This window comes from Camellia sinensis, chromosome 1 (genome assembly GCF_055761805.1).
Source record: "Camellia sinensis isolate YWXY chromosome 1, ASM5576180v1, whole genome shotgun sequence".
Classification (NCBI taxonomy): domain Eukaryota; kingdom Viridiplantae; phylum Streptophyta; class Magnoliopsida; order Ericales; family Theaceae; genus Camellia; species Camellia sinensis.
In genome coordinates, this window is record NC_138961.1 from 83,287,210 (window position 1) to 83,314,386 (window position 27,177).

At 38.2% G+C, this 27,177-nt stretch overlaps 1 protein-coding gene across 1 annotated transcript in view; it reads left to right on the forward strand.

Moving 5' to 3' along the window:
- Positions 1 to 27,177, forward strand: part of CPSF160 (cleavage and polyadenylation specificity factor 160) — a 69,091-nt gene that overhangs the window by 32,553 nt on the left and 9,361 nt on the right. The window contains exons 15-25 of the mRNA XM_082880479.1: positions 1,050 to 1,144; positions 1,941 to 2,137; positions 10,239 to 11,026; positions 12,902 to 12,982; positions 13,060 to 13,125; positions 13,231 to 13,308; positions 13,981 to 14,202; positions 14,341 to 14,472; positions 14,637 to 14,813; positions 25,191 to 25,376; positions 26,364 to 26,749. Coding sequence (XP_082736605.1) covers positions 1,050 to 1,144; positions 1,941 to 2,137; positions 10,239 to 11,026; positions 12,902 to 12,982; positions 13,060 to 13,125; positions 13,231 to 13,308; positions 13,981 to 14,202; positions 14,341 to 14,472; positions 14,637 to 14,813; positions 25,191 to 25,376; positions 26,364 to 26,749 — 2,408 coding nt within the window. The remainder of the gene's footprint in view (positions 1 to 1,049; positions 1,145 to 1,940; positions 2,138 to 10,238; positions 11,027 to 12,901; positions 12,983 to 13,059; positions 13,126 to 13,230; positions 13,309 to 13,980; positions 14,203 to 14,340; positions 14,473 to 14,636; positions 14,814 to 25,190; positions 25,377 to 26,363; positions 26,750 to 27,177) is intronic.

Below are 27,177 nucleotides of genomic sequence, written 5' to 3' on the forward strand. Positions count from 1 at the left end.
CCTTAAATTATGTGATTTTAGTTTTACAGTATGCTTACTTTCTATGTTACACGGACTCTTTGGAATTTCGGAGGTACTTGTGTCGATACAACACGACACGGGTACGAGATATGGCCCTTTACAAACGGATATGACAGAAGAAGCAAAAGAGGAGAGAGCGAGGAGAGAACTTGGTCGCCGACTTCAATCTCATCTTCTTCGCTCGATGCTCGATCTTGATCTCGTCTTCTTCGCTCGATGCTCCTCTCTCGATCTCGATCTGTCTTCTCTCTCGTATCTCGATCTCTTTCTTCTCCTTCTCCTCTCTCTCTCTCTCTCTCTCTCTCTCTCTCTAACAGATAACAAAACAAATCATATATAATATAAATTATTTATATTATAAAATAATTATATACATAAATTGTTATTTTATTTATTATATATATATATATATAATAAATCATCTATTTAAAAAAAAATATAATAAAATCATGTATAATATAAATTATTTTATGTCCTAAATAATAATTATATTTCATATTTTAGTGGGATGTCAATTAAAAAATACATAATATTTTAGTGGGATGCCTAAAAAATAATATTTTTTGACACATCCATGTTTAGCCATATCCACGTACCTGCGTCTAATTTTTGGGTACTTTTTAAACGTACCCGTGTATCCCTCATTTAAAGGTTTGTCGAGTCCGACCTCTAGATGCATATCCGCACCTGACACTCGTACCTGAGTCTATGTAGCGTAGATTACTTTCACGTTCATGCATTTTGCTTGAGTGAAGACCCATGTGATTGAAATTGTTATATTTTCTCTCAATTAAGGGAAGTGATTATATGAAATTCTGTATTTTTCATTCCATGATATTGCATATAGTTGACAAATATGTGGCTAGTATCTAGTGCTTGAGCACATTGTTATATGCTTCATGTGTGCATTGTATGTTGAGGTCTAAAAATACAGAGGCATATGTTTATGTAGATTTTTTGATCTATTGAAACTCTGGTCATCCTTTGTTGGTTAATTGTTTAACCTTTTTCTCTTGTAAAATGTCCAGGTATTAGAGGCAGCTAGTAACTTAGAGGAAGTTACTGAAACTGTTGACTACTACGTGCAGGGAAGTACAATTGCTGCAGGAAATCTCTTTGGAAGGTGAATTTGCATATAATTTTAGTTATGTGCAATTACTATTTTAGCAAAATTTTTTATATTAAAATCTTGTTATTTTTCTCCTTCATATAGGCATTTGGATATTTTTAGATGTTTTCTCTTCCAATTCTTTTCTCCTGTAATACTAGTTTTAGTTTGGTTGTAATCTGCGATTTTTTTAATGCTCTTTGTTCTGCTGCATAGACTGCAAGATGCCTTTAATCATCTTCTTCCACCCATCTATTCAACTTTTGGGATTGCAGGATTGTTTCTTGCTAGTTCTGCACCTCTATTATACTCTGATCTGCATATTGCTTTGCTTTGCTTTGTTGTATGTGATATGTTACGCTTGCCTATTTCTACCATATAACCGGGAACTCTGGATGTTTACCTTGAATTTCTGGGAACTTTGTTGCATTGATGTCTAAAGACTATTGCATAGCCTTGATATCTCTATCCTGTGCATAGCATTGATATCTCTATCTGGCAGATTGGACAATAATTAGGCTATTTCTTTTGTTTTGAAAACTCGATCTTCTAGTTTGTATAATTTTTCTGCAACAATCATAGTAAATATTGTTGTATTGTTTTTCATAGTCTCTATTAGCCTTTGTGTACTATAATCTCCTTCAATGAATATTGCCTTTTTACCTATTTGGTTGTACCCATACTAAATCTTCTTTTGGTTTTCTATATCTATGTTGTGTTTGCCCAAGATTTAAAAATCAATCTCATTTGCCAATTTTTGTGAACTCAAGTTTACCATGGAAGTGTTTCATTTAAATTCCACTTTCTATAGGCGTCGAGTAGTCCAAGTCTTTGCTCGTGGTGCTCGAATTCTTGATGGTGCTTTTATGACTCAAGATTTAAGCTTTCGAGCTCCAAACTCTGAATCTGGCTCAGGTTCTGAAAGCTTGACAGTATCAACTGTTTCTATAGCTGATCCATATGTGTTACTGACAATGACTGATGGAAGTGTTCAGCTTCTTGTTGGAGGTACATCTAGCCATCCTAACTTCTTACTTCTTTTCTTATTTAGACATCAACAAATTTTATGGGCTTGGATATGGCATTGGATGAATTTGTTGGGTAGGACATTTCTACTATGGTTTCCTATTTCATTGATAAGAAAAAGAAAACCCGCCAATGTAGATCCCCTTGACATGATTATAGTGGAGGTTGACGCTGCTGGGGGTTGAATTTTGATAAAGAAGACAAGAAATCTTGGAGACATGACATGCTCTATACTAAGGGTTGTTTTGGGATTTGGTTATTTTTGTTGGCTTTTTAAATTTTTTATTAAAAGACGTGCAGAAAAATAGAGAGAAGGGTTGACTTTTTTGTAGTGACTTTTTGGCTATTTTAGTAGGTTGCCAAAACAAGCCTAAGCACGGTCAATGTGTAGAAGTTGAGCTATGCACAACAGACAAAAAGGACGACATATCTAAACATGCAAATGGTCGCCAGGGATTCTTTTTCTTTATGGGGGCTTCTAGATGACCAAACATTGCTTTTAATTGTGAAACGACAAAAATGCTGTCCAAATAAACTAAAAATGCCCTAGAAAGTTTTTATTTGTCATAAAGGTGGTAGGATAGTAGTATTAACAGAAAACAATTGCTACTCTCTCCAAATGCTAGTTTCACTGTGATAATGTCTCAAGATACTCAAAGCTTCAAAGTTGGTGCACTAGTTTAGCTGGGCTAGAGAAAAGGTGCCCTCAATGTAATGCAAAAACTATGGCTTTGAGGTAGAGATCATTTCAAGAAATTTTGGTTATGGAAAAATGTTTTAGATAGTTTCATGCCATCAGTTACTTATTGGATTCATACCTTTGTTTAATTTATTCATCATTGTTGTATTTGGAATCAGGAATTTAATTTATTGTAGCAAGTTGGGGTTTTAGTGTCATGACATGTTTGCAGTTATTATTCATGTGATGTTATTGTTCATGTAACTGTGGTGTCTTAAAGTTTACCTTACTAACATGCTATTGTAGCAGGTTATGTTTGTCTTTAAGTTTTTTTCTTAATATTTTATTTGAAGTGTTGGGATTTGTTTGAAAGAATCGTTTCTTTTTGGGGGTTTAAAGTCTAATAGAAGTGGTTTTATGGTCTCTTTTAGAGTTGGTGAATACTGAGCTGAGAAGTTACGGCCTTTTTGCTATGTTTGTGAGACGATGGTTATTTTGTTTCTTTCTTCTTTCTATTCGCCTCTCTTCTTCTTGTTCTTCTTTCTATTCTTTGAGTTTCTTTACAACAAATGATACTTTTTGGCACTCTTTAAACTAACATGACTATAATTTTTGTGGTCATGAAGAGCCATTGCATAGGCTTAAGAACAGTTCTGTTGTCATTTTTGGTTTTTGTTGACACCTTGTTGTGTAACTTATTCTTCCTCTTTGTTGGCCTTTTATTTTCTTTTATCAGATTTTCTCTGCTGTATTTGGGTTGCATCTGTCTGATGCCCCTTTTATAAAAAATCTTTCTTACTAATAAGAAAACACTCCATTTAACTGTCTGCAACTGTCCATGATCTGTTTTGTTGCAAACTACCCTATTCTTCTTCAAAGTGCTGAAACTTTTAAAGATCCTGCACATGTCCTTCAACGAAATAGCTTTGCTGAAAGAAGCTATGTTAGACAATTCTTTTGTGAATCAAGAAGAACCAACTTCTAATCAAAAGTAAAACATAAAGATTTCCAGAGCAATAAGATTAACGAATTTAAATAATGAATGCAAGATGCTAGTGAACACTGTTTGTAATAAAGATTGCGCAACTTACTGTTTTAATTTGGTAGCAAGAGCATCCAAATTCTTCACCTCCCATCTTGCACAACTCTCTTTCACGTGATGTGGATGATGGGTTTTGGGGGATGTTGGAGAAGATGGTTGAGTTTTTGTATTGTGATGGAGGCTCGAAGTTATGGTGGCAAGTGTGGCTAGTGTAGGGTTGATTCATGGATTTGAAGTAGGGGAAAGGGCTGGATTGCAGATTTGTGTCTCACCTTTGTTTGCCGATGATACCATTCTTTTTTTTGGCGAAGCTAATGTGGAAGAATTGAGGTGGTTAAGTTGTGACTTCTTGTGCTTTGAGGCTGTTTCTACTCTTCACATGAATTTGGCTAGTGATGCTCTTATCAAGGTTGGAGATGTGGAGAATTTGGATGCTTTGCAAGGATTTTTGGTTGTCATGTGGATTCACTGCGTGCATCTTACTTGGGATTGGGTGATAGAGAGATTTGGGAGGAAGCTTGTTGATTGGAGAAGAGAATATCTTTCTAGTTTTCACAGGTGGTAGATTGACCTTGATTAAAAGCACCCTTTCTAGCTTGTGACCTTATTCGATGTCTATTTTTACTATTCCTTGTTCAGTAGCTCAGATGCTTTTGTTAGAATAAGAATTATATTAGAATAGGAATTAAGGTAGAATAGGAAATAAGTGATTGTGTGATTGTGTTTCCTTATATTATACTCAGTATTATCAATATAAAAGGGAATGAAGTCTAACTCATTCCCTAACCTTTTGTCTTCTCTAAACTTTCATGGTATCAGAGCCACAATCCTAGCCAATCCCTCCTTACCTCTATCGGCAGTCTTGTCTTGAGTCCAGGAGACCTGACAGCCACTGTAGACTCTTAGATAGCCACCGTCGACCCTCCGACAACCCAAACCCCACCTCCGCCAGCCTTGCCCAGACCATCGACAATTCACATGGGCTCCTCGACAGCCTATTGGGCTTAGTCGGCAGCTTCTCTGAGTCCCTATGGGCCTGTCAGCAGTCCCTCTGACTGTCTAGGGGCCTGTCGGCAGTCCCCCTGGCCTTCGCGGTCCTTGTCGACAGCGTCTCTGGTATATGTGACTCCGGTCGACATCTTTGAGTCTTCGTCTGCCTTCTTCTCCATTTGTCTTGGTTGGATCCTCTGTCTGGGTTGTGTAGGTCAACACCCGTTCCTTTTCTTTTAATTCTTTTTTAAAACACAACCAGAAGAAAGAGAAAAAAAAAAAAAAATGGCTTCTTAAATTCTTTATGTTTTTCTAGTTCTTCTTGTCCTGATTCCTCCACTCTTATCTTTCGGATTTGTGATTGGCTTTGTGATTGAGGACTAGTGAGTAAAGTCTCCATGGCAGATTTGATTAGTGAGTCTATTACATCTCAGCCATCTCAGGGCGTGAGTTCGGTTATCCCTTTTCCTATGACTGATAACCTCAACCCTGGCCTTAAAATGACCACCTCTCTATTTAATGATCAGAATTTCCTCGCGTGGTCGCAGAGTCTGACTATTTTCCTGAAGAGTAGAGGGAAGATGTGGTATGTGGATGGGAGGGTTCAAGCACCAGTATTACTGACCTTCATTATGACCAGTGGGACATCACCAATTCTCTAATTATGGGTTGGTTGATCCATTCTATGGTTTCGAAGATTGGAGAGAGCTACTTGTCTATGGACATTGCCTAAGATATTTGGGAGGCCGTAGCTACTACTTATTCCAGGAAAAGGAACTTCTCACAAGCTTTCGAGTTACATCGTTCCATTGAGAGGTCGGTGCAAGGTGAGATGACTATCCTCCAGTATTTTACCTTCCTTAGCAATGGATGGAAGCGCCTTGATCACCTTTAGGATTACAAGCCTGTGTGTCCCACCGATTCTGCTGGTTACCGGACATTTGTAGCGTAAGAGTCGGCCTTCAAGTTCTTGGAAGGCCTGAATGTAGAGTACGATCCTGTTCGGAGCCGAGTCCTTGGCATGGATGTGCTTCCCTCTCTCCAGGAAGCCTTTGCTTTTGTGCAAAATGAGGAAAGTCACCGCTCTGCTATGCTTTCTCCTGTCACTAGTGATCGGTCTGCCTTGGTTTCTGTCCCTCCTTGAGATGGTGTGCCTCGTGGTTCTCGTCCCTCCTCTGAGAAGGATCAGCTTTACTGTGACTATTGCCGTAGATCTCGCCACACCAGAGAAACTTGTTGGAAGCTTCATGGCACCCCTTCTGGTGGCTGAGGAGATTGTTTTGGTACTCGCGGGGGTCGGTTTGGTCAGTTGAGAGGCCGAGGGGCCAATACACAAGCGCATCTTTCTGACACTGTTGAGCCACCACCTTTATCTCCAGTTGTCTGCTGATGTTTTGGGGTTATTTGCCTCGGATTTGAAGATTGCTCTTCGCCACTTGCTAGACCGTCGAGCCTTTCCTTCTGCTACAGGTGCACCATTTTCTTCCTTTGCCAATTCAAGTAACTTGGCTTCATTTCCATGTGCATTGCTATCTCATACATCTGTACCATAGATTATTGATTCTGGTGCTTCCGACCATATGTCTGGCTCCTCTAATTTATTTTCAGAGTATAACCCTACCTCAGGTCAGGAAAAAGTTCGTATTGCTGATGGTACCATTTCGTCTGTGTGAGGGAAAGGTTTAATTCATACCACCTCTTCCCTTCCTTTGTCTTCTGTCCTCCGTGTTCCTAATTTCAATGTTAATCTTCTATCTTTGAGTCATATTACTCGTGACTTAAATTGTAGCTTGACGTTTTTTTCCTGATCATTGTCTTTTTCAGGACCTTATCACGGGGAAGAGGATTAGCAGTGGTAGAGAGGAACATGAGCTCTACATTTTGGATCAGACAGATAAGCTGACTCATTTATCTATTCAGTTACTATCCATCAAGGAAGACATTTGGCTGTGGCACCGTCGCTTAGGACACCCCTCCTTTTTATTACTTAAGCATTTATTTCCTTTTGTTTTTGAGAAAATAATGTGTCCAATTTTCAATGTGAGTCTTGTCAACTTGGAAAACAACACATGACCTATTTTACTCCTTCAATTAATAAAAGTTCAGTTCTTTTTTTTTTTGATTCATTCTAATGTATGGGGTCCCTCTCGTTTTGTGTCTTTAACTGATCATAGATGGTTTGTTACCTTCATAGATGATTGTTCCAGGGCTACTTGGGTCTATTTGATGAAAGATAAAAGTGAGGTGTGCTCTCTGTTTCAAAACTTCTATAAAATGATTTGTACTCAGTTTGGGGCGGTAGTACAAATTCTACGTTTTGATAATAGGGGGGAATATATTGACTCTGGTCTTACCACTTATTTCGCCACTTATGGCATTATTCACCAGACTTCCTGCACTAATACCCCTCAGCAAAATGGTGTTGCCGAACGCAAAAATCACCATCTCCTTGATGTCGCCCGTTGTCTATCCTTTGAGATGCAGGTTCGATCCTATTGGGGGGAAGTGGTTCTCACTGCCGCTTATTTGATTAATCGTCTTCCTACTCAAGTCCTGCAAAAACAAACACCTCTTCAAGTTTTGTTTGGGTCTCCCTCTTTCGGATTCTTCATTTCTCTTAAGACTTTTGGCTGTGTTTGCTTTGTCCATAATCATTCACCCATTCGTGGTAAATTAGATCCTAGGTCCTTTAAGTGTGTTTTTCTGGATTATTCTGCCACCAAAAAGGGTTAAAAGTGTTATCATCCTCCCACTCGCAAATGGTTTGCCTCCATGGATGTCACTTTCTTTGAGTCTCAGCCTTACTTTCCGACCTCCCCGATCTCACAGTCATCTCTTCAGGGGGAGCCTTGGTGTGAAGAGATTCTTGTTCCATTTCTGCCCGTGGTTGAACAGATAGAGGATGATGAGCCAACAGTTGTTGAGGAAAAGGAAGCAGACAAAGTTTATATCCGGGACAAGGACAGATAGCGAGTCACCTGAATGCAAGAGACTACTTTCCTTCCTTTACTGCCAACAATTTCTTCTCCGGATGAGTGTCCAGAGTCAACCCCTTCTCCTGAGAGTCCAGGTAATTCTGATTCTAGTGCTCTTATTCCTGATTTTTCAGATCTTAATGTTCTCATTGCTAATAGGAAGGAGGTTAGGTCATGTACTTAGCATCCTATTACTAATCATGTCATTTATTCTAATCTGTCTTGGTCATATAAAGTTTTTCTGTTTAAAGTGTTTTCTGTGAGTCTACCTATCAATTTTCAGGATGCTTTCTTTATTCCTGAATGGAAGCATGCGATGATGGAAGAGATGAGAACTCTCAGCAAGAGTGGCACTTGGGAGTTAGTGGAGTTACCTAGAGGAAAAAATCCAGTTGGGTGTAAGTGGGTATACACGGTAAAATACAAAGCAGATGGGTTCATAGAACAGTACAAAGCAAGACTGGTTGTTAAGGGCTTCACTCAAACTTATGGGGTGGATTACCAGGAGACATTCGCACCGGTTGCTAAGATGAATTCTATGAGAATCTTACTCTCTCTTGCTGCAAATTTGGATTGGCCACATCATCAGTTTGATGTGAAGAATGCCTTCCTTCATGGAGATCTAGCAGAAGAGGTCTATATGGATATTTCTCCTGGTTTTGCGGATGCTAAGTCCAACGGTAAAGTATGTAGGCTCCAAAAGTCATTTTATGGGCTAAAGCAGTCTCCTAGGACTTGGTTCGAAAGGTTTGCTCAAGCTATGCTGAAATATGGGTTCAAGCAAAGTTAAGCTGATCACACCTTGTTTGTGAAATACCCCTCACATGGTAAGACCACAACTCTTATTGCCTATGTTGATAATATTGTTTTGACAGGAGCTAATGTTGAGGAGATTCCCCGTTTGAAAGAATACTTAGCCAAGGAGTTTGAAATCAAAGACTTAGGCTATTTGAAGTATTTTTTGGGCATTGAAGTAGCTCGGTCCAAGGATGGCATCTTCATATGCCAGAGGAAGTATGTACTTGCCTTGCTAAAAGAAACTGAAATGCTTGGAGGTAGACCATGTGATACACCTCTAGAATCGGGCCAGAAACTGAGTGAGGATCAAGAGGGAGATCTTGTGGATAGGGGGAAATACCAAAGACTAGTGGGGAAACTCATATACTTATCCTACTCACGTCCAAACATTGGCATTGCCGTGAGTGTGGTGAGTCAGTTTATGCATGCTTCGAGAACTTCTCACTTAGAGGCCGTTATGAGAATTCTGAGATACTTGTAATCTTCTCCTAGACAGGGTCTCTATTTCTCAAAACATGGCTCTCTCAATGTGGAGGCATTTACTGATGCAGATTGGGCTGGATCCGTTACTGACATACGATTAACTTTTGGATATTGCATAATTGTTGGTGGCAACCTAGTCACATGGCGAAGTAAGAAACAGAATGTGGTTACTAGATTTAGTGCTGAGGCAGAATTGAAGGCTATGACTCAGGGTGTCTGTGAGTTGCTATGGATTAAACTATTGTTGGGAGACTTGGGAATCGATTTGAATGACTCCATGTGACTATACTGTGACAATAAGGCCGCAATCGACATTGCTCATAATCTCGTTCAACATGATAGAACTAAGCATATGGAGATTGATAGGCACTTCATCAAGGAAAAATTCACCAGTGGTATCATATGTATTCCATTTTGGAAGATTGGAGACCAACTAGCTAATGTTCTCACCAAGGGATTAGGGAGCAAATCATTTCATGGCATTCTCAACAAGCTGGGCATGGGAGATATCTTCGCACCAGCTTGAAGGGGAGTGTTAGAATAGGAATTAAGGTAGAATAGGAAATAAGTGATTGTGTGATTGTGTTTCCTTATATTATACTCAGTATTATCAATATAAAAGGGAATGGAGTCTAACTCATTCCCTAACCTTTTGTCTTCTCTAAACTTTCAGCGTTACAAGTCTCAAAATGCTCATAGTTTTCATCAAGATTTCCTTTTGAAGGAGGTTGTTTATTTAAGTACTCTTTACAACTGTACCCTTGTCAAATTAATGTACATACCACCATCCTGGGTACTTGGATTCTCTAGTCATCATCACCACTTTGAAGGTGGAAATCAAAGGATACCGGAGCCATTTTCATATAGCTATGGATGTCATGCTTATTCACCAATGCCATTATGTCCTGGGTGTCAGCATTTGTAGTATAGTTGTTAAATTATGCGTGATATCTATTACCTACCATTTGTGAACCCACATTAAGGTCTCACCTTCGTTGTTAATAGTTGCAGTTTTTTTCCTCTTCCATTTGTTCTGCTTAACTCTTATAAGTTTTATTTACTTTTTCATTCACACTTCTTAAGTGTAGTTCTTTGACCCTTAAATGTTATCTACAGATCCTTCTACTTGCACTGTTTCTACCAGCATTCCAGCAGTATTTGAAAGCTCAAAGAAATTGATAACTGCCTGTACACTGTATCATGATAAAGGATCTGAGCCATGGCTACGGAAGACAAGTACTGATGCATGGCTTTCTACAGGCATAGGGGAGACAATTGATGGGTCTGATGGTACATCTCAAGATCAGGGTGATATCTACTGCGTTGTTTGTTATGAAAGTGGTACTCTTGAAATCTTTGACGTGCCTAATTTCAATTGTGTTTTCTCCGTGGATAAATTTGTGTCTGGAAAGGCCTATCTTGTAGATACCTTTATCCAGGAGCCATCTGGTGATCCTCAAGAAACTATGAATAAAAATTCTGAAGAATTACCTGGCCAAGTTAGGAAAGAGAATACCCAAAACTTGAAGGTTGTTGAGTTGGCTATGCAAAGATGGTCGGGACAGCATAGTCGCCCTTTTCTTTTTGGAATATTGACTGATGGAACTATTCTTTGCTACCATGCTTACCTATTTGAAGCTTTAGAAAATGCTTCCAAAAATGAGGAAGTTGTTTCTGTTCAGAATTCTGTTGACCTTAGCAGTATAAGCACCTCTAGGCTTAGAAATCTGAGATTTGTTCGTGTGCCCTTGGACACATATGCAAGGGAGGAGACATCACCTGGAACCCCATGCCAACGAATAACCATCTTCAAGAATGTTGGTGGTTACCAAGGATTATTCCTTTCTGGGTCAAGGCCAGCTTGGTTCATGATATTCAGGGAACGGCTTCGAGTTCATCCACAGGTCAGTTTTTGGTTGGTTTAAACTTGTTAAATTTGATTTTCCTGGAACTCACCTTTTTCTTATTTGCATAAAATTAAAAAAAACAGAAGAGAGATTTAGAGGGAGTGAGAAGGATACCAAACTGATGTAGGACCACTTAAAAGCATTGGTAGTACTATTGACTAAAAAATCATATCATATGGAGGGAAGAGGCTATGACCGACTTCTTGATTTGCTGTTTAAGAGGATGAATGTTTTTTCTAGGCTTTCTGGAAGAAAGGGTGCAGAGTAGACTTAACATTGAGTGTGATTGAATGAGTTACACTGTATTGTTGTTTTAATACAAAAGGTCGTACGTACCCTATGCGAAAGGCTCCCTCTTACAGTAGAGTCTGGGAGAGGTAGTAAATAGTTAATTTTTATGACTTGAATCCACACTGTAGTGCTGCAGGCCGATATCACTGTCATCGTGCCAGGCTAGGAACACTATTTTGTTCCTTTTATATCTGGACATTAATTAATCTAGTGTTAGGGTAAGGACTCACATGGTAGGAAAAGGGATACAGTTATGGATGTAGGGATTTTTGTCACGACAGAAGGAAATTAAGGTTTAATTCTTTTTAAAACAGTAAATTTCTGTCTTGTATTTAAACTAATCTACGACCCATTCTACCTAAAGTGCCTTATGTTTTCAGTGGCCCGGGCTAGGGCTGCATTTCATTAGCTTTTAAGAGTTTCGATGGTTGTCAGAAGATCTTCTTAATTGATCTTCATTAAACTAAAAAAAGTATAGGGGCACATATAGCTTGCTGGTTTTTTCTTCCTTCCTTTTTTTTTTCCATTGATTAGTATTTCAAAATTTGACTAGTAAGAGTGATGTAGACCTAATTAAATCCATGGGTAAAGGTCCCCAACAACGTAACTGATCCTGTCTACGTAAAAACAAATAAAAACCATAGGGCCCACAAGGATCAGAAGTTGCTCTTTTCTTGTATAATGAAAAAGTGAATTATATATATCTTTTTGGGACCAAAAAAATTGTATTATAGGCTAGTTGGCACCTAAAAAGTAAGGCCTAATTTGTTAAAGTTTGTGTGGTAATTTGGTTTGTGTCACATGGACCAAGGTTACCTACATGATGTCATCGGAAAACATGTTCTCAAGTAACTCAAAGCATGTCAGTGCTTGCATGGTTGCATGTTGGCTTTTTTAAGATTTCCAATCTGGTTGGGCACCTTCTGGGCAAGTTTAATTCCCATAACATCTTTGGATGTGAAGTGATCTTTATTTGTGCACATGTGAATGTGTTATTTTCTTAAAATAAACATGACAAGAAAATAAATATTGAAAATAATTATTTTGAAGAAAGAAATTGATTGTAATGGATGTAATGAGATCTTCTTTCCTCATTCTTTTTTAACCAAATATTTTCTTTCATTTTTGTCTACGAGCTACTCCTATGTCACAAAATAGCTGATGTGAAGTCACTACATGGCACATTGTGTTAGGGATTTCTGTGTTGGGTTTTATGTGAAATTTCATCCTCTACAGTGGTTGTCAGAGAATAATTCAGAAATGTTATTAAAACTAGGGAAATTGCAATATGAGATATATTGTTAACAATGTTGTCAGGACTCATGCAAGTAGAATTAATATTTTGGGCTTTGTACTTGTGTATCCTGTTTCTTTCATAATTCTTTATGCAAATGAACAAGCCCCAATGCTAACTACTTGGGGTTGGCTGTACAGATCCATTGTCTATGGTTTGCTCCATGGAAAGAAATATCCTCGATCAAATTCAAAACAGTAGTTTCAAATGTTTTTAAGGAACTTCGATTTGCTGGATTAATTTTGTAATAATGATGTATAAACTAAAGTGTGTATCTTTATTTGCAGCTATGTGATGGACCTATTGTTGCCTTCACTGTCCTTCACAATTTGAATTGTAATCATGGTCTTATACATGTTACCTCACAGGTAGGAAAGTGCACTGCCCATTGATTTTTCCTGTTGGTTTCTACATCATTTAAATTTTACCCTTGCCTTTGTTTCAGGGTATTCTGAAAATTTGCCGGCTGCCATCTGTATCATGCTATGATAACTATTGGCCTGTACAAAAAGTCAGTGTTCCTTTATTTTATAATCTGTTCATAACAAGGTATTTTCATATAGATTGCCATTTGGCATTGATCCACCTACTTGAAAGTTACGTTTTCTATACTCAGATTCCATTGAAGGGCACTCCACATCAAGTCACTTACTTTGCTGAGAAGAATCTATACCCACTTATAGTTTCTGTTCCAGTAAGTGGATTTTCTTGCTTTTAGTCTGTCTTTTGTCCACAGATAATCTCCTTAAAGTATTTAGCCTAAGCTAATAAGTATGCACATGGGCACATGCATGGCCATAATATCAACAGAGACTTGCATTAACTTCATGTGGTTAGTAGCACTAATTTAAATTTATAAATCAAGCTGCTCTAGCATCACATATTTTCATCAAATAACATAAATGCTACTAGTATCTGCTTGTTCCTTGTGTTATGTGTCCTTCTTTCCTAGTTTTTTTTCTTTCTATAATTTAATCACAGCATGACCTAATGAAGTATTTCATCTAATATATCAAGGATTCATAGGTGATAGGATATTGATTTCTTACAACGATTTGGCATTTTGTCAGAAATTCAGTTCATAATGAACTGATGACCCCCCCTAGGGCACAGAGAGTGCCTTCACCATGACATGTATTTGGTCTCTAGCAGTTTTGAATTTTGAAGCTTGTGCTGTATTCTTCAGATAGCAGTTGTAATTCTTGATTTCTTTAAGAATGTTATTCTTTTGAATCCATCCTAAAACAAATTTTGTTGCTTAAAAGTATTGTAACGTATGCTTTTATGAGCTTTGATTCTTTAGGAGTATTAAGTTTTTCCTTGAGCGTGTTATGGAGCTTCATTGTTAATCTATTATTTTCTGCAGGTTCTTAAGCCATTGAATCAAGTTCTGTCATCTATGATTGATCAAGAATTAGGTCATCAGATTGAGCACGATAACTTGAGTTTTGATGGGAGTTACACTGTAGATGAATTTGAGGTTCGGATTTTGGAACCGGAAAAGTCTGGTGGCCCTTGGCAAACTAAGGCTACAATTCCGATGCAAAGTTCTGAAAATGCGCTGACTGCGCGAGTGGTTACACTATTTGTGAGTTCAATTTTTTTGTTCCAGCTGGGATTTTGTCTTATAATTGGCCTTTCATTTCCTCTTGGTGGTTTTGTTGTGTGGGATGGGAACAAAGATGATTTTGCTTATCTTGAATTCTTATTCTGCGTGTTATTGCAGAATACAACAACAAAAGAAAATGAAACACTTTTGGCTATTGGAACTGCTTATGTTCAAGGGGAGGATGTCGCTGCAAGAGGGCGTGTGCTCTTGTTTTCTATTGAAAGAAATCCAGATAATTCAGAGACTTTGGTAACCTGTCGAATTATTTTTACCTTTTGTATGCAGTTCAGTTTCACTTGTTTTTGCTACAACAAACTCTACTGCTGTATACGTTTGGTTTCTTTTCCTGTAGTCCTCAAATTGTCAGTAATGCCCTTTTGCTATGTCACCAAATAAATTGTTAACCTTTTCAGGTTTCAGAGGTTTACGCAAAGGAGTTGAAGGGCGCTATATCTGCTCTAGCTTCAATTCAAGGTCATTTGTTGATAGCTTCTGGTCCTAAGATAATCTTACACATGTGGACGGGTTCAGATTTGAATGGTATTGCCTTTTCTGATGCTCCCCCGCTTTATGTTGTGAGCTTAAACATCGTACGTATCACTTCCATTACTTCAATATCTCTTCTTTTAAGTTCCGTTGGTTGTAGTTTTTTGATTTGGCTCTTCATCAATAAGAATGGCATGCTATAGAAACACAAAAATGTGATTATTAGATGCGTGTTAGATTGACCAGTTGTTGTCATTTGCTTATAAAGACAATAAATGTATGGAACAAGATAAATCGGAGGATAAAAGTAAAAAAGAACCCGAAAATTAACACTTTTATGTAAAGGTAGAATGTCCAATACATTTGGCCATGTGATCATGCCTTGAATTTACCTAATCCTGCTATTCATACCACATACATCTGTTCAATTTCTGGCACAGTAGCTAAATCCAAGTATCGTAGATTGGATGACAGATGACAAAAATATAATTATTCCTGGATTGCTTCACTATTGATTGGCTTTTTCTGTTTGCCATGTCAGTGTAGTTAAGATTGCAAACAATTTATTTTTGTTGTAAACTATGGATCTAGGAAGCATGGATACGAGATATGGATACAATACGATATGGATATGGTGATACGACAGAACTTAAAAAAATAGGATATGGGTATGGTTAGGATACATTTGTAAAAAATATATATATATTTTAAATTATTAGTAGTGAGTTACACATAAGCTAAAGAAAGTTGAGAAACCACAATGTAATTTATAATGCAAAATACAAACATTTAAGAATTAGGTATTAATGTAAGCTAGTAGCTTGTTAACCTTCTAAATTTTTAATAGGCCTTGCAAATATTTCATTTATGTTTATATTACAATAATAGAACAATTCACAACTTGTCTCTGTGCTTTTTCCTTTAACACCAAGTAAAAAAATGTTGTATTCAAGTTTTCTTGCTTATTTATTTATTAATATTTAATTTTACTATTGTTATATTCTTTTGTTAACCCTTACTTTCTATATAGTTAAAGGAGACAAGCATGAAACAATTGGGATGCATCAATTTGACAAATTCTATTATTTAACCCACTATATTCTTCTTATCAAAGAACAAAACAAAGTATTAGAAAAATATTCTTATATTTATCATTGCAGCTATATTATATTATAATACTATGCAAGAAATGGTACAATTCTAATTTCATAAAACAATTAATACGTGACTTGGAGTATCCGATGCTTCAAAATTAAGTATACGATACTCCAAATTTAATGAAAAATTAATTAAGAAGTATCCGATACCTTTAATAAGTATCCGATACGTATCCGAGAGTATCCAAAGAGTATCGGTATCCGATATGGATACGATACGGATTCGTCACCCTATTTGAAGTATCCGTGCTTCATGTTAGAATAGGCAACAAGTTAGAGTAGGAAGTATGTGATTGTATTTTCTTCTTATTTATTTCCCTGATTGGTGTAATGGGCTGGCCCATATATTATGCCTTTTGGCACTCCTGTAATTACTCAGTATTATTAATATAAAAGGGAATAAAGTCTAACTCATTCTCTAACTTTCTCTTCTCTAAACCAACATGATATCAGAGCCATGCCCTAGCCAACTCCCCTTCTCTGTTACCTATCACTACAGGTGATCTCCTCTCTTCTATAGACCAGACGACAGCCCTAAACAGGTCTCCCAGCCTTGTTTAACCCGAATAGACTCTATGTAGGTCTCCCAGTCCCTTCTCTCCCTTCGACAGCCATCACCTAGGCTTCTCTCTCCCGTGGTAGGCCTTTCCAGCCACTACCGAGGGTTCCCAAGGGGCCGACCAGCCTTCTTGCTGGTCTCGTCAAAGTCGTCTGGCCCTTTAGGGTTGCCTGGGGTGGTACTTGCTCTTTCGTTGCTCTTCGAAGTCGTCTGGTGATGTAATACGAAGTCGTCTCTTATGTAGTGGACTGGTAATGATTATACACAGTCTCCTAGTAATATAAAACAGTACCAAAGCAGACCAAAAAAAAAAAAAAAAAAGAAATCCAATTGGGTGTAAGTGGGTGTACACGGTAAAACACAAAGCAGATGGTTCCATAGAACGGCACAAAGCAAGACTGGTTGCTAAGGGTTTCACTCAGACTTATGAGGTAGATTACTAGGAGACATTTGCACCAGTTGCTAAGGTGAATTCTGTGAGAATCTTGTTACTCTCGCTTGTTGCAAATTTGGATTGGCTACTTCATCAGTTTGATATGAAGAATGCCTTCCCTCTTGGAGACTTAGCAGAAGAGGTCTATATAGATATTTCTTCTGATTTTGCGAATGCAAAGCCCAACGGTAAAGTATGCAGGCGCCGAAAGTCACTTTAGGGGCTAAAACAGTCTCCTAGGGCTTGGTTTGAAAGGTTTGCTCAAGCTATGCTGAAATATGGGTTCAAGCAAAGTCAAGTTGATCACACTTTGTTTGTGAAACACTCCTCACATGGTAAGACCACGACTCTTATTGTCTATGTTGATATTGTTCTGACAGGAGATGATGTTGAGGAGATTCCTCGTTTGAAAGAAAATACTTAGCCAAAGAGTTTGAAATCAAAGACTTAGAAAATATGAGGAAGAAGAACTCCGAAAATATGAGAAAGAAGGAATATATTTCTGTTATATTCAAAACTTCTTATCTTACAAGACCAAATGACACTCCTTATATAGGAGATATTACAAACATCATTATAACCCATTATATGCCACTTACATATTATATATTACCACTATCTACCACTATCATATTATATACATGCCACTATCTGCCACCAACACCACTATCATATTCTATACATGCCACTATCTACCACCAACACCACTATCATATTATATACATGCCACTATCTTATTATATACATTAACACAAATTTCCAGCACTCCCCCTCAAGCTGGTTTGAAGATATCTTCTATAGCCAGCTTGCTAGTCAGCTTATCAAATTGCTTCTTGTGTAGTCCCTTCATTAGCACATCAGCTAATTGTTGACCTGTTGGAAGGTAGGTCATACAGATTATGCCAGCATTGATTTTCTCCTTGATGAAATGTTTATCCACTTCTATATGTTTTGTGCGATCATGTAGAACTGGATTATGAGCTATAGATATAGCTGCTTTGTTGTCACAATAGACCTTCATAGGTGTCGGGTGAGAAAGCTTTAATTCTTCAAGAATTCTTTTAATCCACATTACTTCACAGATTCCATGGGCAACAGCTCTGAACTCTGCTTCTGCACTACTTCTAGCTACCACATTCTGTTTTTTACTCCGCCATGTAACTAGGTTCCCACCTACAAAGGAGCAGTATCCGGATGTTGATCTCCTGTCTGTAACACTTCCTGCCCAGTCTGCATCTGTGTATACTTCAACTTGAAGATGTCCATGTTTCTTGAACAGTAAGCCTCTCCCTGGAGTTCCTTTCAAATATCTTAAGATCTTATAAACGGCCTCAAAGTGCTCTGTCCCTGGTGAGTGCATGAACTGACTTACCATGCTGACTGCAAAGGCAATATCAGGCCGCGTATGAGACAAGTAAATCAATTTCCCTACAAGTCGCTGATATTGTTCCCTCTCTTTGACTTCTTCAGCCTTAGCAGCTTGTAACTTCAAGTTAGGCTCGATCGGAGTCTCCACCATCTTACAACCAAGCATACCTGTTTCTCCAAGGAGATCAAGAACATATTTTCTCTGATTAACGAATATACCTTCATTGGATCTTGCAAATTCCATTCCGAGGAAATACTTGAGGGCTCCCAGATCCTTAATGTGAAATTCTTTTGCGAGTTTCTCTTTGAGGGCTGCTAACTCTGCTTCATCATTACCAGTTAAAATGATGTCATCAACATAAACAATCAAAATTGCAATTTTACTGTTTTTTGAATGTTTATAAAATATTGTGTGATCTGCTTGACTCTGCGAGAAGCCACAACTGATAACTGCCTTCCCAAAGCGTTCAAACCACGCTCTTGGTGATTGTTTGAGTCCGTATAATGACTTGTTCAATCTGCATACTCTGTCGCTTCCAAGTCTCTGCTCAAATCCCGGCGGTAGGCTCATGAACACCTCCTCTTCAAGATCACCATTGAGAAATGCATTTTTAATGTCAAGTTGATGTAGAGGCCAATCTGAATTTACTGCAAGAGATAACAGTACTCTGATGGAATTTATTTTAGCAACAGGAGCAAACGTCTCCTGATAGTCGATCCCATAAGTTTGAGTGAAGCCTTTAGCCACCAGTCTCGCCTTGTATCTCTCAACGCTTCCATCTACGTTACATTTTATCGTAAACACCCATTTACACCCAACTGTTTTCTTGTCTTTGGGTAGATCAACTATCTCCCAAGTACCACTTCTCCTTAAAGCATTCATCTCCTCCATGACTGCTAATTTCCAATTCGGATCATCCAATGCTTCCTGTATATTCCTTGGAACAAACAAGTGTGAAATCCTAGATGTGAAAGCTCTATGGTTTTTAGACAGTCTTTGATAGGAGAGGTAATTTGCAATAGGATGTTTAATGCAATTTCGGACACCTTTCCTAATTGCTATAGGAACATCAAGGTCGGAAATAGAAGGAATAGGATTACCTAAAATTTCGATGCCAGAACTCGGGTGGACATTCGGGTCATTAGGATGGACATTCGGGTCATTATTCCTCAGATGAAATCGCTTCCTAGTATAAACCTGAAGCTCAGGATTTAGATCATTTTGTAGTACTTCTCCCCCTAAACAAGAATCTTCTTGACTAGGCACCATAGAACTTGGTTCTCCTAAGTGATCATTATCAGACAGATGTGGTTTTTGTGTAGGATAAATGATATTGGGGAGCGGGATAGAAATATCCCCAAAACGGTCTTCTACTCCACTTGTCTTCCCCTGAAGAGAAGTGTTGGGGAAATAGGATTTTGTTTCCACAAATGACACATCCATACTCACATGAAATTTCTTGGTTTGAGGATCGAAACACTTATATCCCTTTTTGTTTGAGGAATAACCCAAAAAACACATTTTATAGCACGGGGGTCAAGTTTTGAACGAAATTGACTGGGAACATGAACATAGGCAGTACATCCAAAAACTTTGGCGGGTAAATCAGAAAACAACCTCGTGTCATGAAATTTTTTTTTGAGACAATCAAAAGGTGTTTTGTATGTTAACACCTTTGTAGGCATCCTGTTTATCAAATAAGAGGCTGTTAAAATTGCTTCACCCCATAAATATTTAGGAACATGCATGTAAAACATTATAGCACGTGCTACTTCAAGTAGATGTTTATTTTTTCGTTCTGCAATGCCATTTTGTTGAGGGGTATCCCGACATGTAGATTGATGAAAAATCCCATTTTTTTCCAAAAACTCACCCAACTGCTCATTGAAATATTCTGTTCCATTATCAGAATGTAAAATACCAATTTTGGTATGAAATTGGTTTTCAATCATATTGTAAAAATTTGTGAATAAATTTTTCACGTCAGATTTTTTATTCATCAAATAAATCCAACATAAGCGGGTATGGTCATCAATAAATGTAACAAACCATCTTTTACCAGAAAGAGTAGTGATTTTAGAAGGGCCCCAAACATCACTATAAATCAAATAAAAAGGTTTGGAAGCCTGGTAAGGTTTTGGCAAATAAGTAGAGCGATGAAATTTTGCAAAAATGCAACTTTCACAATGAAAAGAAGAATAATCAATCCCTTTAAATAATTCTGGAAATAAATGTTTCAGATAAAGAAAACTAGGATGTCCTAGCCTATAGTGCCATAGCATTATTTTTTCTCGAACAGAGATTGAACTAGTACTATTAAAGCTCTGAGCTTTTTTATTACTAACAGGTACTTCATCAAAGTAGTAAAGACCTTCAAGCATCCTAACACGCCCAATCATCATCCCCGAGTTCTGGTCCTGAAATTCACAATGGGATTCAAAAAATGTAACACGACAATTAGAATCCTTAGATAGTTTACTGACAGACAAAAGGTTACAGGCTAAGTTGGGGACGTGAAGAACAACATTGAGATTAATTTTCTCAGTTAGTTTAATAAATCCTTTTCCTGCAATAGGTGAAAAACTACCATCGGCTATTCTGATTTTGTCATGACCAGAACAAGGAAAATAGGTACTAAATAAATGGGAAAAACTAGTCATGTGATCGGAGGCACCGGAATCTATGATCCATGGAGAGAAGTTTAAGCAAGAGAAGGCTTTAGGATTTCTACCTGTTTGTGCCAACAAAACACTAGGAGTACCGGATGAGGAGTTGGATTTTATCAGCTTTAAGAGTTGGTCAATCTGCTCTTTGTTGAAGGGACCTGAATCGGCTTCATTAGCGGTAGGAAAGCCACGATTCTTCTCTCCTTGTTTGCTGCTTTTCCAGTTGACAGGTTTGCCATGGATCTTCCAACACGTTTTGCGTGTATGGCGAGGCTTGTTGCAAAAATCACACCAGACCCGTGGCTTATCATCAAACCTGCGCTGGTAATTTGCAGCCTTGTTGGCCGCAGCATCGCTAATTAAAGCAGAAATTTCAATTGATTCACCAGTACCTTTTTTCTTAAGCATGACGCTCCTTCGGCTCTCTTCCCTTCTGACTTCGGCAAATACTTCGCCAATGGATGGGAGAGGAGGTCTGCCAATAATTCTTCCTCGCACTTCATCGAACTCAATGTTGAGGCCGGCAAGAAACTTGTAAATACGGCTGTCTTCCACAGTTTTCTTGTGGTGGTTGCAGTCGTCAACCGATTTCCATTCGTATGTGTTGAAGATGTCAAGATCCTGCCACAACCTTTTCAACGAATTGAAATATTTGGTGACGGAATCATCTCCTTGACGAATCTCTCCCAACTTCAAAATTAATTCGAAAACTTGAGATTGATTTCCTAGGTCAGAATACATCTGACTAACATTATCCCACAATTCTTGTGCAGTAGTATAGCACATGTAATTAGAGCTTATATCCTCCTCCATGGAATTGACCAACCATGTCATAACCATGGAGTTTTCAGTGTCCCAACTGTCGAACAGCAGATCATTAACAGCAGGAGCCTTCTTGTCACCAGTGATGTAACCGATCTTTCCTTGCCCACGGATATACATCCGGACAGATTGTGACCAGCGGAGAAAATTATCACCATTTAGGCGGATGGTGGTGATTTGGACAGAGTGAGAGTTGGACGTTTTCACCAGAATGGCAGCGGCAGGGGTTGAAGTGGTTTCGGACGTGACTTCCGACATGGCTATGACGGTTTTAGGGCTGCTGTGTTTTTTGTTGCTCTGATACCAACTTAGAAAATATGAGGAAGAAGAACTCCGAAAATATGAGGAAGAAGGAATATATTTCTGTTATATTCAAAACTTCTTATCTTACAAGACCAAATGACACTCCTTATATAGGAGATATTACAAACATCATTATAACTCATTATATGCCACTTACATATTATATATTACCACTATCTACCACTATCATATTATATACATGCCACTATCTGCCACCAACACCACTATCATATTCTATACATGCCACTATCTACCACCAACACCACTATCATATTATATACATGCCACTATCTTATTATATACATTAACACAAATTTCCAGCACAAAGGCTTAGGTTATTTGAAGTATTTTTTAGGCATTGAAGTAGCTTAGTCCAAGTATGGCATCTTCATATGCTAGAGGAAGTATGTACTTGACTTACTAAAGGAATCTGAAATGCTTGGAGGTAGACCATGTGATACACCTCTAGAACTGGGCCAGAAACTGAGTGAGGATTAAGAGGGAGATCCAGTGGGCAAGGGGAGATACCAGAGATTAGTGTGCAAGCTCATATACTTATCCCACCCACGTCCAGACATTGCCATTGCCGTGAGCATGGTGAGCCAGTTTATGCATGGTCCTAGAACTTCCCACTTGGAGGCAGTTATGAGAATTTTAAGATACCTGAAGTCTTCTCTTGGAAAGGGTCTCTATTTCTCTATTTCTCAAAACATGACCATCTCAGTGTGGAGGCATTTACTGATGTAGATTGGGCTGGATCAGTTACTGACAGACGATCAACTTCCGGATACTGCACATTTGTGGGTGGCAACCTAGTCACATAGTGAAGTAAGAAACAGAATGTGGTGGCTGGATCTAGTCCCAAGGTAGAATTCAGGGCTATGGCTTAGGGTGTATGTGAGTTACTATGGATTAAACTACTGTTGGGAGACTTGGGAATCGATCAGACTGACTTCATATGACTATACTGTGACAACAAAGCTGCAATCAACATAGCTCATAATCCAGTTCAACATGATAGAACTAAGCATGTCGAGATCGATACACTTCATCAAGGAAAAACTGACTAGCAGCATCATATGTATTCCATTTGTGAAGACTGGAGACCAATTAGCCAATGTTCTCACCAAGGGGCTAGGGAGCAAACCATTTCATGGCATTCTCAACAAGCTGGGCATGAGAGGTATCTTCGCACCAGCTTGAGGGGGAGTGTTAGAATAGGCAACAAGTTAGAATAGGAAATATGTGATTGCATTTTCTTCTTATTTATTCCCTTGATTGGTGTAATGGGCTGGCCCATATATTATGCCTTATGACACTTCTATAATTGCTCAGTATTATTAATATAAAAGGGAATGAAGTCTAACTCATTCTCTAACTCTTTCTCTTCTCTAAACCTACACTTCATAGCTATGGATTCATTTTTGCCATCATGCAGTGTAGTTAATGATTCATTTTTGTTGTAAACAATTCATTTTGCCATGTCAGTGTTGTAAACTGTGGATTGCTTTATTTTTGTTGTAAACAATTCATTTTTGTGAAGGTTGATGTTGATCAAGAGTATGTTCGGGAGTATTCCAACTTATTTTATTTCGGTGCATGTTATCCCTGTTTTAGTGGCGCATCGGTTGGAGAAATTGCAACGGAATTTTCTGTGTTGTGGTGTGGGGTTGGGTGGGGTGGGGTGGGGTGGGTGGTGGTTTTAAGTATCATTTAGTGGATTGTAAGGTGTGTAGGCCCAAGGAGTAGGGATGTTTAGGTATTCGGAGCTTAGTGATTTTTAATAGGGCCTTGTTGGGGAATTGGTTGTGGCACTTTTTGGGGGAAGTGGGTCGCTTGTGGCATAGGTTGGTGGTGCCTAAATAAATATGGTATTGGTTGGGGGGATTGGTGTTCTGGAGAGGTGAGGAGTACTCATGGGTGGGGTTTATGGAAAGGTATTTGGCTTGGGAAGGGGGAGTTATGGAGATGGGTTAGTTTTAGGGTGGGTTGTGGTGTCCGGGTGCGCTTTTGGACGGATTGGTGGTGTGGCGAGCGGAGTTTGGCTTCTTGGTTCCCTTTGGTGTTCCAGATTGCGGATTGTCAAGATGTGGAGGTTGCCTCCTACTTGTCTATAATGGATTATAGGATGGTGTGGATGTAAAGCTTCGTCGGGTAGTGTTTGAATGGGAGGTCGATTAGCTGGTGGACCTTTTGGCAGAGTTGTATGGTTTGAGGGGTGTTGGGGTGGGTGAGGACGGGTTGAGGTGACTGTGTAAGGGGGCCAAAGGGGTGTTCTCTGTGTCCTCTTTTTATTGGCCACAAGTGGAGGCTACAGATGTTTCTTTCCCTTGGTGAGGGGTTTGGGTTTTTGGGATGCCTTCTAAAGTGGCATTTTTTGTTTGGTCAGCTGCACATGGTCAGATTTTGACTTTGGATTATTTAATCCGGCGTGGGCATGTTTTGGTTAACCGGTGTTGTTTGTGTTGTCACGATGTGGAGTCAGTGTTGCATCTTCTTCTTCATTGTCCAGTGATATTTCAGTTATGGAGGTCGATTTTTAGCGTGTTTAATTTGGCTTGGGTGCAGCAGGGTACAATGAAGGAGATGTTGGGGAGTTGGAGGGGGCCGGGTAGGGAAGTGGCGTCGTAGGGCCTGGTTGTTGGCCCCTCTATGTCTTATGTGGTTGATGTGGCTGGAGCAGAATCGGTGGTCGTTCGAGGGATTAGCGTCTTCAGTTTCTTGTTTGAAGAACAAGTTGCTGGTTGTCTTGCACAGATGGATCTCGGGGACTGTGGATCTGGATTTATTTACCATTTTGAATTTCATTGGGTCTTTATTTCTTCATTGATTGTAGTTAGTTCTTTGCATCATCTTGATGCTTCTTCAATAAAATTTACTCCTTATTTATTAAAAAAAAAAAAGAAAAAGAAAAAAAAAAAGCTCTTGTCAGCCTATACATGTAAGCTTTTTTTATTCTTACTTTTGACCTCTTCTCTGGTAATGGTTTTATATCTTCTAATACTAATCCAGAAAAAAAAAATATATATGGAAATTTAATTCATGCTCATTTGATGTGGGTGCATTGTGGACAATGACATTATTGAATTGATGATCCATCCCTTCTTTCTTAGTCTAACTACTTGTTATGTATTCAAGTTATGCTTTTTGTTAATGCCATTTAATATTGCAGGTTAAAAATTTTATCCTCCTTGGTGACATTCATAAGAGCATATACTTTCTTAGTTGGAAGGAACAGGGAGCTCAACTTAGCTTGTTGGCCAAGGATTTTGGCTCACTTGATTGTTTCGCAACAGAGTTTTTAATTGATGGAAGTACACTTAGTCTGATAGTTTCAGATGAGCAAAAAAATGTTCAGGTTAGAAACTTGTTTTTTAGCAGTTTCTTATGCATATAATATTGGTAGTTATGCTGTGCTGCAGAGTTCAGAAACTAACTGAAACTTGTGGCAGTCGAGATCATATTATATTCCTCAACATGAACAAAGTTTGTGTTGAAGATAAAATGGAAGCCATCGTTTTCCTTTGTTCCTTCTTCTTTTTATTGCTATTTTTTATTTTTTAATAATTTAAAGTTTGGTGTGTTTATTTATACCACATGATGATGTCCACCGCATCCAGTACCTATTCTATGTGGGGGCAAGTTTTACGTCGTGACTCATGGTAGCATAATTTTTGTCGTCGTTGTTAAATCGCGAATTGAATTATGAATCATTTTATTAAAATAGTGAATCGTATCAAATCGTGAATCATAAGATTCACTTTATTTAAATATATATTTTTATATATGTATATACAAAAAAATACACACATGGTGTTTAAAATAAAAAAAATATCAATATAGCTAAATTGTAAGTATGCATTTACATATAAATCTACGTATATCAACATAATTAATTTTTGTCTTTTTTTATTTTGTATAAACGACACTATATTATACATTATGCAAACAGAACCAAATTGCAATGAATCGTAGTGAAACACGAATAATCATAGTGAAATGCAATTGAATCGTAAGATTCACTCTTTAAGATTCAACAACACACTAGCCCTCTTTGAGCTTTCTTGGCATTAAGCATGTCTTGTTAAGCCTCAGCTCAAAGGTTCAAGGGCCGGTTAGAGAATTCAACAACATGAATTGACTGGTTTTGATTGAAACTCATATCGAATTCGATGGATCGAATTATGAATCGTAAGATCCTAACAACCATGATTTTTGTCAATACCATGGAGATTCAATTTCAAATTATATATCCCAGAGCTATGGTTCTAATGTACTTTGGGAATCACTTTTTAACTAACAGTAATATTGTTTCCCCTAATGAATCCCTTGCATGCACAAACAGATATTCTATTATGCGCCGAAGATGTTAGAGAGTTGGAAAGGACAGAAGCTTCTTTCAAGGGCTGAGTTTCATGTTGGTGCTCATGTGACTAAGTTCTTGCGGTTACAGATGCTTCCTACTTTATCTGATCGAACCAATGCTAATCCTGGCTCTGACAAAACCAATCGATTTGCTCTATTATTTGGCACCCTCGATGGCAGCATTGGCTGTATTGCACCTCTTGATGAACTCACATTTCGTAGACTGCAGTCTCTGCAGAAAAAGCTTGTTGATGCTGTTCCCCATGTCGCTGGACTAAATCCAAGATCTTTTCGTCAGTTCCGTTCAAATGGAAAAGCTCATCGGCCGGGCCCTGACAGCATAGTTGACTGCGAGTTGCTTTGCCAGTAAGTAATTTTATTTTATTTTATTTTTGTTCCTCTAGGTATTTCTAATATCTGAAAGGAAAAGACACCATTTCCAAGATAGAGTAACTTCCCAATTAACTACTTTCACTCACAGAGAACACTCATACACTGGTGGAAAGTGTAACACCCCGAAAATTAGGCAGAGTATATCTATTTATGCTACAAAACCCACTTGATAGACAAACACATATATATAGCTAACTATTATATACATCTATTTCCATTAAATTCCAAATGCAAAATACATGCTATTCACATCTCAATGCCCCAGTTCCAATCCCAAGCATACATTTTACAAGAAGTATGAAATGGAAGCCGAACAAATAATAAGTGCCCTACAGGCTTACAAATTTATCCAAGAACATTCTTGGTTATACAAAATAGAGTTTCAACTCAACGCAAATACA